The following is a 16,198-nucleotide window of genomic DNA, read 5'->3' on the forward strand; positions in this document are numbered from 1 at the left end:
TTAAGGACCCGATTTAATGCCAAGTGAAGTAAACAGAAAGTTTCTCATCAACTTCATTGGGTTTTGGATCAGGCCCCATGTTATAACAGGGACAGATGCTAAAATGTCCAGTGTCATTCGCATAAAAGATACTATAACCTTGGATCCATTACAATTTTGCATAGTACATGCAACTCAAAGACTACAAACAAAAGGAACACCCAAATAGAAATGACAAAGTCATCATATAGGACTGCACAGTGTTTAAGGCAAGTAACATCATGTATAAGAGCAGACAATGAGAAATATTACTTATGACAAGGATTATCAAAAGAAATATGTAGTTTGACTGGCACTGAGAAAGTGATTTTCCAGGGCATCTCTTAGTTATCTCTTGCTACATTAGAATAATGAAAGGACTGGCTCATTTGACAAGCTTAAAATACAGTTTTGCTACCTGCAAGATTCCAGATTTCTTGAACATTAAGAAGAATGGTCCTGAACAATCTTGTGGTCCATATAAATCCTCTGGCACATTTTTGCACGAGCAGGAGTGTTAGCCTTGGTTAAATTCCAACTCCAGTAATTAGCCTAGCTCCGTAACTTTAACTAATGCAATGCACTTTATATGAGGCTCCATCTAAAATCTATCCAGAAACTGAAGCTGGTGCAGAATTCCGCAGCTCGTTTGTTACAAGGTACACCCTTTGGGGAACACATGATGCCTGTGCTTTTGGATCAGCACTGGCAACCTATCAGGTACAGTGTAGAATCTGAACTATGAGCTTTGCCCTACAAGGCTCTCAATGGCCTGGAACCTAACGAACACACTATGCTGCCACAGTTGGGACTGTGGGATAGGGACATCTGGGTTGGAACCTCAGAGGGAGGGGGCAGGGTATTCTGTCAGGGGCCCTCCAATCTAAGGGTCATACCCCACCTTGGTCCAAAATATCACTAGCATATTGACCTTCAGGACAGGTGGTAAAGCCCCTTTTGTGTTCCTGAGCTGAGAGGAATAGGGAGGAATCTTATGGGGGATTGTAAGATTGTGACATTACTGTCAGGTGCTGGGTGGTGAGCACATGTTAATTACTGGGCAAAGGGGAGTCCTGCAAGGAGCCTCTTTATACCACTGTATTTTTAAAACGAGTCAAGGAGTGTCGTGTGCTCTTTTTTATGAACATGGGTTTAAATGAAAAGAATAAATTCTACGTGCAGTTTCAGAGCTGACTGATTCATTCGTCACTTTCTATCTTAAGCATGTGTGTAGCATTGCTGTGCACAATTAAGCATGTGCTGCATTTCACCTCACAGGTGGCTGCGTTTCATTGGTGGAGGCTGTGATCCTTGTGTACACCTTGTGTATCCGTTTGTAAAGGAAGACTAAGGGAGAGAATTGCTGCTTTTTACCTAGGGTAAACGTTCATTGCTGAGACAAGCCAACAATAACACAACGGCTCCCCGCTGTTCCACAAGCAATAATCATGCTAAACACGCTTGGGAGGCTCACACAGAAAGGAGCCGGGGTTATGCATTGCATTGACTTATGGGGAAAGGGAAGCCCCACCATTTGAACTGTGTTCATTCTGAGGCCCTATCTCCATGGCAGTCCCTGGCCATTGATTTCAATGAGCTGTCGCTCTGACCCTGTAGGGGCAGTGTAGAAATCAGGGAGCAGCTGGCTCAGTTTCAGGCAGAATACCCTGTAGGAATTAAAACTTGCACCATTAAGTCCTGGCCTATGGTTTCTTCCATCTCCTGTGGTAAGAACAGACATGATAAGAGTGAACTGCTGCAGACAAGAGGCCTAACAGCAGCACATTCACCAAGCTGGCTATGCTTCTTGAAGGGACAGGGACACCAGGGCAGCATACAAAGAGGGGCAGGCACAGCTGTCCCAAGAGCCAGGAGGATTACCAGGAATCACTGGACTATACACTCCTTCCCCCTCTCATGCCATCAGTAGCCCCTACTCTGAACATCCAGGGGATAATGCTTTGGATTTTTCATCAGTTTAAACATTGAGTTTTTATATTATTTTCTTGTCTGAGAAATGTTGCTTGGAAAAGGATGTGTTCCAATATGTCTGACTTTAGCCATGAAAGAAACATGAAGAGTTTCTAGTGGCAGTAGATGCATGTGTGCGTTTAGGTGCGTAGAGCTGAATTCTTTGTTACTCAGTGTTGTTATAGACAATTCTCTTGTAGACACAGTTATACTGTAACTTGCTATAGAAGTTCTCAGCCCAAGTGTAATTACTTTGCCAAAACTGGATTAAAATTGGTTTGTCAGTTTTAAATACAGAGTAAAGCAGATCTTTTGTCTGCATCCATTCTTTGTTATTTTAGAGTTTAAAGTTGCGGGGTTGATTTCTATCACCGAAAGCTAGGAGAATAGAGAGCGAATGCTGCCACAATGTCTGCTTCCTGGGGATGTTTTGATAAAGTTGCATGGCAATGGAATGAGGATCAGACTCTCTTGAGCTATTAAATTGGATTTTAAATTTCTGGTCTTCAGCATTTATTTGCGGTAATGTGTGCACAAAGGACAAGGGGGGCAGTGTGTTAGAAATACACTTTCTATTTTCCCGCTAGATACTATTAAATAGGTGTTTCTGACAAAGTGTTGGTACCTGCATAACATTACCCTGCCATCTGGGATCCCCTAGCTCTCAGACCTGTTTGTGGTGCAAATTTCATCTACAACCAGGATGCGCTCTCTGTTTAGCCTCTCCCCCCCGCCCCAGACTTTTACTAATATATATCTTTTTAACCCAAAAAAGAATCCTTATTGGTACTGTTGTCATATACATGTATGCATGTACGCACACCACACACATACATGGGTTGTAGGAAACATCATAACATCATTATGAATTGATTGCTCTCTCCAGGGAGAGACAGACAGACAGACACACGCCTAACAAGCCTTTAGCTTTAAATTCATTGCCATTGAAACTCAAAAGATGAACACACAGCCAGTCCCTAACAGCAGTGCAAATGGTCTAGCATGTTAACAAGTCAGCAGTCCACCTGTTTGCAAGCTTTCCCCGAGTTCACAGTACTGATTCTTTTGACTCTGGCTCCGCAGTGCTGGCTGGGGTGGGGACTTGGTTCGTGTGTGTTACCAGAGGTGATGTTTCCCCTTCAGATTTGCAGTTGGGAATTGCTTCTACATTGACTTCATTTAGCTCCTGCTCTTTTGCCTTCATTTCTTTTTGATTCAGATAATGAAGGATACCTGCTCCCAGGGCATCTCCTTCAATGTTCACAACAGTGGTGGTTCGATCCCTGGTCAATGGCAAAAGCACATAGGTACCCTTTTAACGCAAGCAATACAATTCCATATATGGGGCCAAATTCATCCCTGGTGTAACACCACTGAAGTCAATGGAGACAGAAGGAATTCTCGTGGATAGACAGTGGCATTAGATGTTCTCTATAGATATCATCACAGTTTTAATATAGAAATGTACAGTGCTGCCAGTGTAATACTTCCCCTCGAGACAGGGGAGCACACACAAGTGATCTCCCCTGAGACAGATGTGCTTTCTCCACTATCCCACTGCTTCCACTTGCCTCCCTCCACAGCTGTCTCCACCAGCACAGGAAGAGAGAGCCCTGAATCCATTCCTGAACTTCAGTCCCCTGCACAATGAGAACGAAGTGGGTGGGGGTGAGGTGGAAGGAAGAATGATTGTTGCCCTCTTCCCTTGACTTGTGCATCCAACAATAACCTGGCCCAAGGATTTGCCTCAATAGCCTTCTCCGGCCAATGGTCTTGACTGCAGACTAGGTCAGTGCACTGTAAACATGTTATTTCATTAGCACTGCAGTGTCAGTGGTAAAGTACTTTAATGTTAGGCTTTCTGGGTTATTAAGATTGATTGATAAATTTTCTGGCCATCGGGGCAGGGAGGGATTAAGAGTCAGCAGGTGAAACATTGCTGTAGCTAGGCATACCAATTGGTGGGAGCTCACAGGCGGACAGCAATGATTAAAGTGTGTAAGGGATTGGTTGAACGAAGTGTAAGAGCCCCATTTTGGGTAGCTCAGTTAAAGTGACAGGAGAGCTATCTACGTCTCTCAGGTACTCGCAGATGGTTCCCATGTCACTAAGCTGAGCTACACAAATGGAGTCTTTTAACCTTTCCCCCTGGGAGAGGAGATATTTAGGGCAGTACAAGAGGGTAAATCTAGGAGTCATGAGAAGAAAGTTAGTCTGAATAGCAGGATAAGACTCTTTACACTGGGATCTATTAGGCTGGTTTCAGAAGGGAGATTTGTCTTGGTAAGAACTGAGCAGAACTGAATAAGAATGTCAGAATTTGGGCCTTATGTCGCTCTTTCCAACAGCAAAGAAAGCAGAGGTGCAAAAATAGCTAACTAAATCCTGATGAACATTGCACCTGCCCCATAACATGTTCAGGCAGCAGTATTAGCTCTGTTTTATGATCACTGGCTGTCCCCTGACTCCACACTTCTGCCAATGTAGGATTGTTCCCTACAGTATATTCCCCAGTCCTTTGTCTAACCTAGTTTTAAATGTCCGAAGTAATAGGATGTGTACTGCTTTCCCCAAGAGACCATCACACTGCCTAATGAAGCCATTGCTCAGGAAGCTTTTCCCCATTATTCAGCCTCAGTTCTCTTTTTCTTCTATCTAATTTATAACAATACCCTCTTGTACAGCTCTAAATAATTCCTCTTCAGGGAACTATAGTCAATGGGAATTTCATCTCAACAAAGATTAAGTAAAATTTGAATAAGTACTTTAGGATCTGCCCCACAGTTCTTATTTAATTGAAACAGAATTATGTTATTCTTGGCCTTTTCTGGTGAAGAGAGAGAGAAAGAGTGTGTGCGCAAACTCGAAATACAACTGTGTGAGTTGAGTTTTTATTTTCAAGACTATTACTTTTGTTCCCCCAGTGCTGTGCTTCCAATTTCATATGCCGCAGCAGATAATATATATTATACAGTACTTACACAATCCAGTCCACTGCTAAGATCAAGGATAGATCGTTGGTGGGAAGTCCAATGGCCTCCAGGATAATAGCAATGGTCAGAACGCCTCCAGCTGGGACTCCAGCCGCTCCAACGCTGGCTGCAGTGGCAGTCACACTGAGAACGTTTTCAAACATGAGTTAGTGCAAATTCAGTAACACACTCATTCAATGGTTACAGTGCATATTTTCCTACAGGGGCAATTTTAACCAAAGCAAAAGGAGGGGGGCAAATGTAACTTCTTTGTCTACAGATTCTTCCGTATTGGGCCATGCGTTCTGCTGATGTACAATAATGGAAATGAATAGTGTTGGGTACTGAGTGCCGTTATTCTGCAAGAATCAAAACTAGCTATCCAAGTAATGACTCTGCTGCTAATACTACCAGTGTATTTTCAGATGAGCAACGTGCACCAGAGTTTTTCTGTGCCATGTACATGAAAAATGATAACAGCAATCAAAGTATGCTGAATGCTTTGCAGTCAGAATTAGACCTGTTCCTGCCCAGAGGAGTGTAAGTGATCCAAATGGACAACATGCAAGCAAAAGAGCAAGGAAGGGAAGCAAATAACAGGAATAGGAATGGCTGGGAGGAAGGGGAGTACCCACAATATGTCCCAGGGATGTCTGCGGGATGCAGGATGTTGGTGTCTTCGGGATGTTAAAAATTACTTGTGGGATCACTGAGGAATTTTGGAGGGTCTTGGGGAGGGAGCTGAAGGAGGAAAAGGACGGCTCATGGTATATAGACTATTTCAGGTGTGGAAGGGAGAGCCCAGCATGAGGGTGCTTGAGGGAGAAGGTGTTTGATTAACACAGGGATGGGTGCAGTATTGATAGACAAATAGGAGGGCAAAAAAGGGACATGCAAAAGGATAGGCGGAGTACCGGCTCTGAACAGGGCAGTCATGGAAAGCTAGGGATGGGACATAAGCCAGGGCAGAGGCACATGGCACGTGAGGGTAAGGCATATGAAACGGATGCGGAAAGTGATGGCGAGGGCAGCATTCTGGATAGACGGGAGGGCAGCAGCATGGGCACAGGAAAAGCCAGAGAAAGGGAAGTTACTGTAGACAAGGGAGGAAATTATCAAGGCAGGAAGGAACACAGCTATGAGCAGTGAGGAGGGGAAGGAAAGGACAGGGTTTGGATTGGTTGTAAAGAAAGAAGACTTATTGGCATCCAAACACAAGAGGTAAAGGAGAACAAGGGGTTAAGGAGGATATGGCAGGCAGGGGCATAGGAAAGGCCATGGAATTACCTAGCTTGTTGGCCAGGGGATGGGGAAAGGGGAGCTTGAGATGGAGAGAAGAATTCTGCACAAATGGCGTTTTTGAGATGCTCAGTATCCATTTAAGATTCAGATCTAGCCCTTAATCTCCAAATTTATCAAACCTCCCTAAATTCCACTACACGTCAAAACGAGGTTTATAAAGCTTGAAAGACTCCTGTTGTATTGTTGAATAATATGTTCCACAGCAATGTACATACAACTGCAGTTCAGAGGTCTGGTTTGGGTTGTCCTGGAGTCTCCAGGAATCAAAGATTATGCCATGTGATGAAATCTTCAGGAATACATCCAACCAAAACTGGCAACTGTAGGTCTGGAATTTGAACTGCTAGGTATTAAAAAATGATTTGTGTTTAAAAACAGAAAGACCCCAGGCTTAGCATGGTGTTTGGGGGCCAGGGAGATGTGGTTTGAATTACAAGCAACTTACAGAATAGTAAAGATCTGTCCAGCATTGAGGTCAACATTGTTCAGCTGAGCAATAAACACAGTTGCCACGCACTGGAATATAGCGGCTCCATCCATGTTCACGGTGGCCCCAATAGGAAGGATGAACCTACTGATCCTCTTGTCGACTCCATTGTTTTCTTCAATACACTTGATCATTGATGGGAGAGTAGCTGAGCTAGAAACAGACAGGAAATAAGACAATCATGGAGCAGTACAGTCCCGTCCAACCCAGTGCATAAGCTGTCAGTTTATTATCATTCTTAGTATTTCCCTAGTACTGCTACATAGAATTCTAGGCCAAGATTTTCAACGCTGACTAGTGACTTTGGGTGCCTGATATGAGAGGTCTTAAAAGGGCCTGATTTTCAAATGGCAGGTGTGGGGTCAGAACTTTTTGAAAATCTGGGACCTTTTATAATGCCTCAAATGGGGCACCCCAGATCACTAGTCCCTTTTGAAAAGCCTGGCCAAGAGCAATGTATAACTATTCTCAGCAAAAGCACAGCTTGTTTGCAAAGTGGTGTTGCCTTCTTCCTTGGTTATGGTTAGGAAAGAGATTTTCTTTAAATGGAAAAGCAAACAGATTCCCCAGTTCCACACACTGTGTTTGTTGAAGTTGTTGAGATATGGGCTGTACATCATTGCTAATAATGGCATCAATATTGCAAAAGGTTATGCCCGGATGTAGAGATATCCCTCCTGGTGTCCCACCGACATCAGTGGGAACCTGTAAGGGGGATACCATATGCCTAACCACAGTCCTTTGCAGAATCAGGGCCAATATTTGCATCTGAAACTTGTTCAAATTAAAATGTGAATTTAGCATACCATTATTCCATTTCAGAAACAAGCACAATAGCACACCTTGAACAAGTGGCAAAGGCTGTTGCCAATGGCGTTATAAGTCCTAAGAGAAAGCTGAAAGGATTTTTGCGTGTGAATGCAAAATACACAAGCGGCAAAATGATTCCTCCATGGATGACGTGACCCAGAATTGAGGCAAAGATGTATTTTCCCAGGCTAGTTACCAGAAGGACAATATCTTCCATTTCCACAATCTTGCTTCCAACAAGGAACGTAATGCCAATAGGCACATACCTATATAAAGAAAAAAAAGGGTTGTCTTTGATTAATATAAAGCAAGAGGAACAAGCCTTAAAAAGACACATGCCACTTTCATTTTTAGGGACCAAATTCTTCCCGCCAGGAAACTTCCACTCTGCCCTTACTGAAGGGGTGAAATCTGCAGTGAATTCCATGCCTCCAGAACCACAGACTACACGGGGCCATGCGCTTTATACGCTTACACTAAACAAATTTACAATGAACTGTGCTCTCTCTTCGTTACTCAAGGAGATGTTGTCAAGCTGGATAAGCTGTCATCGGCCCTTGGCCTGAAAGTAACATCCAGGAAGGTGTAAAGTGGCACTGCCAGGAGTGGAGATGGTATGGGAATGTTGGCAGAAGCTATCAGGGAGATTGCATGCCCATAGGAGAGAGTGCAGGAGATGTCTATTGTGGAGTTTTATTCCATCAGCAAGGATGCCAGGTTACTTCCTGAAGCTCAGAAGGCAAAGGGCCAGCCCAGGGAAGGCATTTAACTCTAGTATTTGTCTACAACTGCGCGTCTGGAGTCTCACTCAGGCCTACAGGTCTATACACACACCCATCTATTGGCACACCAAATCTTCGGACATCAATAATTTGTTTGGGGTTTCCTTTGTCATCAACAGTTTTCAGTCCTCAAAGGGAGCTCCTTGGGAGCTGCATTTAGGCCCCAAACATGTCTCCAGCCCAAGGAGCCTGGCTGTGTGCTGGGGAATTCCCTGGAGATAAAAAGAGAAGAAATTCTCACCACAGCACAGCAGCTGCTACTCCAGTTTCCAGGCTTACTCCAGTCCCTGGGTCCCCAAAGCAATAGCTGGTGGATCAAAATAAGAGTAGATCCACTGACATGTCCCTTCCTCTTCCATCCCTCAATCTGCCTCTGCCCTCAAGAGAGAACCAATGTCACCTCTTGTACAGTACCCCAGTCCTTGCCCTGGCCTGTGTGAGCTGCAGCTCCCCCTCCTTGGCTGGTATGATGAAGGCTTCCCATCTTATTTCAATTTACTTTAACCACTGGCTGACAACAGCCCTTAAAAGTTTGATGGTTGGGTTTGGTTCACAGAAGGGGAGGAGATTCCAGACACTTATCTTGTAAGAACAGTTTTGCCCATCCCTAACTGTTACTTGAAAAGTGTGAGAGATTTTGGATAAATATCAGGAGGATATCGATAGCCTTAGAGAAGGAAGGAGAAGTGAGAATTACTGTACATTGCCATGTCAGGCTCAGAAGCATTCCAATAATTCACAAAGAAAAGGATTACACATGGCTGATTAATGTGGAGAGTTAGCTTCATTAATGAGCTGAGTACAAGAACCTCCCCCTATCAGTTTTTGATAGCCTAGGAATTACACTCCAGAGTGAAAGCTTTAAGCTGCTTTGAGACTTTTAAATTTAAACCCCTAATGACAGAAATGAACAGAAATGTATTTATAAGGTCAGATATTTTGTTTAATTCATTCCATTTCTTGGGGAAAAAATAGCAGTTCAAGTGAAAAAAAAAAAGCACCCGTCAGGATGTATATACATGGAGTTAGAAAAGGACAGAGCATAATTTGAGAGACTTCCTGAATGGTTGTGGTTCTTCTGGGTGCAGTGTCAGCACCTAAAGTAAGATGCTATTGGCTAAGCATTATTTGATTGGCAGAATGATATTCCCATAGACAGTTTAACAGTTTGGATCTCTTACATAAGATGTAACCTCAAGCCATTCAGTATACAGTACGTAATGACTGGCAGGCATGAATCTGGGGCTCTGACTGGGATTTCACTTAAACTGGTGTAAAATGAGTAACTCTTCTAGCAGAGTGATTTTAGAAACATGCTTTGAAACTGCAAGACTTTTCAGAGGTCTTTGATGAGTATGACGTTGCTCACTGTGAAAAGTCATAACCAACCTATCCATATGGACATTGAGTGTTTCAGCTAGCAAATCTGATCTAAAATTAACACCTTCTCTTACCCCATCAATAATTACACCTTAGATTAGTAAACCTGGATGAGTGTTTAAAATTCCACTTTCTTCTTTCCGCTGTTTCTTTACTTCTTGTTTTGCTCTCAGCTTAGACAATGAAAAACAAATCAATGGATTCACTTTTATTTTCCTTTATAGTCTTAATGTTGCACAGGTCAAGTTGCAACTACCACACAGGAATATTTACTTTTTAAAAACTGAAATTAAAAAAAAATACCATTGGATTAAAATATATATATATAATCTTGGAAACATTTATGATTGACCTTAGCTTTTGTAAAATGTTGGGACAAATGAGTTCCAGCTATCTTTTACTGCAATTGTACTTATGGTTTTTCATTTCTATACTTTGGATAGTAGGCTAGTTAGTTCTCCTCATACTTTAGCAGAGATCTAAAACTCTCATGGCAAATGTCACACAGAAATGTATGCATGACTGGTCTCTGAGTGTTCATTGACTGGAAATGGCTGGACTCCAGAGAAGTGGGTGAAGGGGAGGTCCCGCTATTACCATTCTGCAGAAGGAGATAAAATAAACTATCATCAGAGGTTCAGCCTCCTTAGAAAATACATAGACATCCAGCAGATGTGGGAAGAGGGCTATGAAGGGCTCTCTGGGAGATTAGGAATGTTAATGAGATGTTGGTTTGTAGGTAGGGTTGCCAACCCTCCAGGATTGTCCAGGAGTCTCCAGGAATTAAAGATTAATCTTTAACTAAAGATTATGTCATGTGTTGAAACCTCCAGGAATATGTCCAACTAAAATTGGCAATCCTATCTGTATGTTGAAAGTATTGGCTCCCACATTCCCTTCCCACCCAGGAACACGAAAGAGGTCTTTCCTATATAAATGAGACTTAAGTAAGGAGAAATCCTGGCTCCATTGAAGTCAATGCCAAACCTCCTGTTGACTTCAACAGGGTCAAGATTTTCACCTATTTTGTCACTCTAATGGGAACTAACTACTCTTCTTATATGAAGGGACCAAGGTTTTCAGTTGGTGTTTTGTCAGTTCTGTACCCAAGCACTTCTTCAAAAGTGGACGTTCCTTAGAATCCAAGTAATGTTGTGTTATAGTTAAACATATTCTGTTTTTCGAGTGTATTGCTATATCTTAGTTTTTATTCAGAGCCTGAATTTCAAATAATCATAAAATAAAGAAATGAATTAAAATATGTGATCACAACTGTGCACCTAGTTTGCACATGCAATTATTACAACTGTGCAAACAAATAGGGGTTTTGCATGTACAAATTCCCAACTTGCTTGTGCAGTCACAGTAACGTTGCATAAAAATTGGGCATGTAATTATGTACTCACCCAGGCTTCTGGTGCTTAGAAAAAATAGGGCTTGATTTTCAAAGTAATCAAAATTGAGTCCTGCAGCTGATTCTTGGAGGACTGCCTGTCATTCTCAAGAGACAGCCTACAATGCGAGCGACCTTCTGGATACTGCTCATGTGCAAAGAAAGAGGCTGCATTCTTTATTTTCAAGAGGCAACACAGATAAACATGGGAGGAAATATAGTGGGCAAAACGGCCATAAAGTACTAGACTCATTCCACCGATGCCATGCCACTCACTCTTTACTTTGGTGATGAATGTGGCATCAAAAACCCAGCTAGGTAGGTAAAGACAGACATTCTTAAACCAGGTTTCAGAATAGCAGCCGTGTTAGTCTGTATTCGCAAAAAGAAAAGGAGTACTTGTGGCACCTTAGAGACTAACAAATTTATTTGAGCATAAGCTTTCGTGAGCTACAGCTCACTTCATTGGATGAAGTGAGCTGTAACTCACGAAAGCTTATGCTCAAATAAATTTGTTAGTCTCTAAGGTGCCACAAGTACTCCTATTCCTAAACCAGAAAGCACTGCTGTCATGGTAATGTATTTACAACCACACTTACCACATAATCCAAGACACCAAGACCATAGTTGCCTCATTGAATGCGTTAAAGAAACGAATCAGTTCTTCTCCTTCTGGGCCAAGCTTTTTCAAAGCTATTCCCAAAACCAGAGCAAACAAAACCAGTCCCAGAATATTCATCCCTTCGATCTCTGTGCCAATAGGGATCTGTGGTATCAAAATAAACAGCATGTTTGTTAGGCATGATACTGTTATGGAATTGAATAAAAATGAACCTTTTGTTATTTTGCTGTCTGATAAGTCTGAAATCAGCATGGCAGAACCTCCCAAGGAATGGAAAGGGACATTATGCAAAGCAACCCAACAACACTGCAGAGGAAGTAAAAGGGAATGTGCTGCTGTTTCAGTATTCACGGGAACTAGTTAAGGTCAGATCCTGCAGTCCTTATGCATACAAACTTCCCCATTGACTCCAGCAGTAGTTATGCAGGCATCAGGGCAGAAGGACTGGTACAGGTCAAAATGGTGACAAATCACTCATGGTCAGGACAGAACTGGGGCACTAGTTAAAGGTTAGAAAGTCTATTCTCTGTAGCCCTGGGAGGGAGCATGTTCTGTAAGATATTTCAGGTATCAAAGCTACTCCTATATTTTTGTAAAGCAGGTATCAGCCATAGCTAATTACCCATCTTTACTGATAATACATAGCATTATTTAGTGGGAGGAACCAAAACCTATTCACGCTTATTCCACCTCCTATAATAACTCATTTATGCAAACAGCCTCCTGCATTCTAGACTCATGGTTTGCTATTGGTTAGCTACGGATACATTCTACAGGCGTCATTTAGAAAAAAGGTAGGAAATAGTGAAAAGTTTTTAATCCATCTTTCTCCGTCAGCACCATCAGACTTAGGCGGTGCAAATGAAAACATGCTTCATGTTCTCAGAAATAGTTTGGCTAATTGGTGCAAGTAAGAGGATAATAAAACTGATCTAGCTTTTCACAAAAACGAGCTCACGATGTGCTGACAAGTGCTCTCTGCCAGTCCTTTTGAACTCACTTCCCTAGAAGTACTGTGGACTTGTTTGGCGTAATAACAAAATAGGATCTGACTGAATGCTCTCATGGCTTAATAAAAATATAATCGTTTTGACAAACCATTTTTTCCCATTGACAACACATGCTTCTTAATATCCCAGGTTGTTTTATTAGCTCATCTAAGCACAATAAAAGATTAGATCAGTGACTTACAGAAGGTTTAGACTTCTGGCTAGTTGAAGTATCTGCTCAACACCAGAAAGATAAATATATTCCCAGATAAAAGTTTAAAATGTAGAATAAATGTTGACAAAAATTCAGAACACTGATGCACTTCAAATAAAACCAGCAATTTTAAGAGAGAGAATCCTTGTTTGAAAAGTGGCGGGGGTTAGGTGCAGGGGTGTCTGGGTGCACAAGGGTTGGGCAGACAGGGGGAGCAGCTCCCTGTACATTGACCCCTTCCCCAACCCGTGCACTCAAAACCCACCCCTCACTGAGCCCCCTCCACATCAGGAGCCCCCCACACCCAGAACCCCACCAAGAACTCCCTAAACCCTCATTCCGCCGAGTCTCACCCTGTGCATCAGGCGCCCCCCACACCCAGTGCTTCCAGTGCTTGCAGGCACTAAGGAAAAGGAGTGTCAGTAGAACTGCTAACATTTTTTTCTAACTGAACATTTTTTCCATCAGAAAATTCCCTTTTGTTGAACTTGAAACTTTTCATGGGAATGTGTTCATTTTGATGAATTTTCATTTGGGAAAAAAGTTTTAAAAAAATCATTTTAATAAGGTCAAAATGACCTTATCAGAACATTTTGATTATTCACTTTGAAATGATTTTTTGTTTTGAAATCTTAATATAAAAATTTCAAACATTAAAATCAGAACAAAATGTTTCATTTTTTAAATTTTCATTTTGCAAGAAATGTTGAAGTTTTCTCTACTCTACATGAAAGGATTTATTTAAGTATATTTACTTATGTATGCTTATTTACACAAACAGTGGAGTTACCCCTAATTTACACTGGTTCAAATGAGAGAAGAATTTTCATTACCAGTGCACCAGGCCAAATTTTGCCAGGAGTTGACACCCCAGTGAGCTGCATGGACTCAGGCCCACTGTACTTATCTGACTGGGATTTAGCTGCCAAGCACGCTTTGGGATGCAGTTTGAAAACCCTGTTTCTGTCTCTTTTTCTCAGAAGATTTGAATGTGACTTTTGGCAGCTTAAAGGTGGCATTCTTTTCTATTCTCTTCTCTTTTAAATTTTTACACCTTGCAGGGCTCTTTTTCGATGGAGTGCTGTGTTTCCTGGAACACCATCAAGTATTCATAGTCTGACATTAATATCTGGCTGTTATAGCCAGTGATGTTGTGTAAAGATTTTTCCCAATCACGTATAGTAAGTTTTTTTCAAACACTGGAATTATGCCAGGGTGGAGCCTCTTTAATTCCACTGGGAGTGGTCCTAGTGCCTCTAGCGAAGGGTGGTCAGACAAAAGGAAACTAAAAGCATCATTCAGCAGCTGCATTTCAACTCTGCTGTCATGTTACCTATGGATGGATGAAAGTTACATTTGGACAGGGACTTTTTTTTTTTAAACAATACATAGCATCAGTATTAAGATGGGCTCCAGACTAGATCTGAATATGCTAGGTGCCTTATAGCAGTATTCTTCATCAAGATACAAAGTATTCAATTTAACATCGGGCAATGTTTTTCCTTCTCCTTTTCGTGCATCTGATGTTAATTATATTATGGGCCTGATCCAAAGCCCACTGAAGTCACTGGAAAGCCTCTCTTTGATTTGAATGGCTACTGGATCAGGCCCTGTAGTATCGGTGAATTATGCTAGAGGGGAGTTATATTTTTGCTCAGCTATGTTCATTTTATTATCTCATGCTCCCACTCAACTCCACCCCATCTATCTGTTTTGTACTGCTGTTGCATCCTCTCTGTCACTTTCTGGGGCAGGGACTATCACCTTTATTACTTGTCTACATATTGCCTACCACAAAGGAGCCCTGGACTGAGCTTCACAGATGCTCCTGTGATATAGATAATACTAATAATCTTTTAATTGTTATATTCCTTTTTTTATGTTAACTACATATTGAAATAGGATGGTCTATATCTTAGCAGACCCTTTCTGGGATATAGATTTCATTCAGTGTGCTAAAAAATAAACAAATAGTAGGCTCTTCAGAGAGTTTTGAGGAACAGAACAGTGATCAATAATGTTTCTGCTAAACGCCTAAATTAAGGCAACAAGATGTGTGTCCTGTCTGACAAAGCTGTCATGAAAGCTATTTTTGTTTTGTGTCCATAATGCTGCTTTACTTGGCAGTTTTTTAGGGGTGATACACTCTAATGTTAGAACAGAAAAGGCTTTTCAGCGTCAGGCAGTTTTAGAGACTAGAATTAAAAGGATCTTCCTCCAAGAGTTTATCAGTGGGTGTTTTTCATTTCCCCATCTTTTCAAGGTGTAGTGAAAGACTCTAAATACTGCAGATTACTCAGTGGGAGCAAACTCCTGGAGTAAGGTGCTAGGACTTCTTCATGACAACTGGCAAGGGGATTACAAGGATAATCCTGATCCTGGTATGTGCATTCTGGTTTACCAAAGAATGTCATGTGAGGTCTCAAATGAAAGCCAGGATCACACTGGTCCTTGACATCATTGTGAAATATGTGTACAGATATCATGTAAGGAGTTATGTTTATATATTGAAATGTGTTCTTATGTTCTGTATCACAACAGAGATGGAGACACAGGCTTTCTGTCAAACAAAAGATGTCTGTTCACCTGTCTCTGTTGAGATGTTAATTAAGCATTGTAAGCGAACACAATGGTTGTCCATTTACATAGAAGTTATCAAAGAGAGGTAAAGCCAACAGGGCAGCAGAAACATAGGAAAACAATTCATGGGGGTTATGCTGTCTCTGAAACATACATGAACTTTGGGGATATAAGCAGAAGGCAAAGACACCTCTGGATCCTGTGCCTAGGAAATAAATGGGCAGCGTCTTTACAGTCATGGAAATGGGATGAAACCTTGGATGAAATGATGCAGAGGACTTTGGGTGAGATAAGCTTCTTTAGGCAAGATAACAACTTGTTAAGTCTAGTCTAGTCTCTAGGAAGTGTGTTATAATTTTGTTTTCCATATAACCTTTTGTTTCCAGTTTCCTTACTCACTATCACTTGACTCTTTTATAATAAACTTATTGTTATTTTCTCTATAAATATAGTTCAGTGCTGTGATCTTAAGCAACGTGCTGATCCTGAGTTGAAACATAAAAGCTGGTGTGTACACTGTCCATTTGGGGACACCAGACTGGGTATTTCTGTGAGTGTTCCACAGATAAGAGGCTGAACACTACAAGGGGACACTTCAAAGGGACACAGGGACTGAAGTACACCTACTGCAGGGCAAAGTCAGGGCTGACATAGCTTGGAGGAGAGTGGCTACTAGGC

At 41.8% G+C, this 16,198-nt stretch overlaps 1 protein-coding gene across 3 annotated transcripts in view; it reads right to left on the reverse strand.

The window, feature by feature from the left end:
- Positions 1–227: 227 nt before the first annotated feature.
- SLC1A4 (solute carrier family 1 member 4) overlaps positions 228–16,198 on the reverse strand; it is a 33,557-nt gene continuing 17,586 nt past the window's right edge. For 2 of the 3 annotated variants that reach the window (XM_038393718.2, XM_043512018.1), the window contains 5 exons: positions 11,715–11,881; positions 7,593–7,826; positions 6,709–6,903; positions 4,971–5,105; positions 228–3,272 (listed from right to left, as the gene is read on the reverse strand). In XM_038393718.2, the coding sequence (XP_038249646.1) occupies positions 3,038–3,272; positions 4,971–5,105; positions 6,709–6,903; positions 7,593–7,826; positions 11,715–11,881 (966 nt within the window). In that variant the 3' untranslated portion in view covers positions 228–3,037. Of the gene's footprint in view, positions 3,273–4,970; positions 5,106–6,708; positions 6,904–7,592; positions 7,827–11,714; positions 11,882–15,674; positions 15,726–16,198 lie in introns of all 3 variants that reach the window. The other variant, XM_043512017.1, reaches the window with a different exon arrangement.

This window comes from Dermochelys coriacea, chromosome 3, assembly GCF_009764565.3.
Source record: "Dermochelys coriacea isolate rDerCor1 chromosome 3, rDerCor1.pri.v4, whole genome shotgun sequence".
NCBI classification, from domain to species: domain Eukaryota; kingdom Metazoa; phylum Chordata; order Testudines; family Dermochelyidae; genus Dermochelys; species Dermochelys coriacea.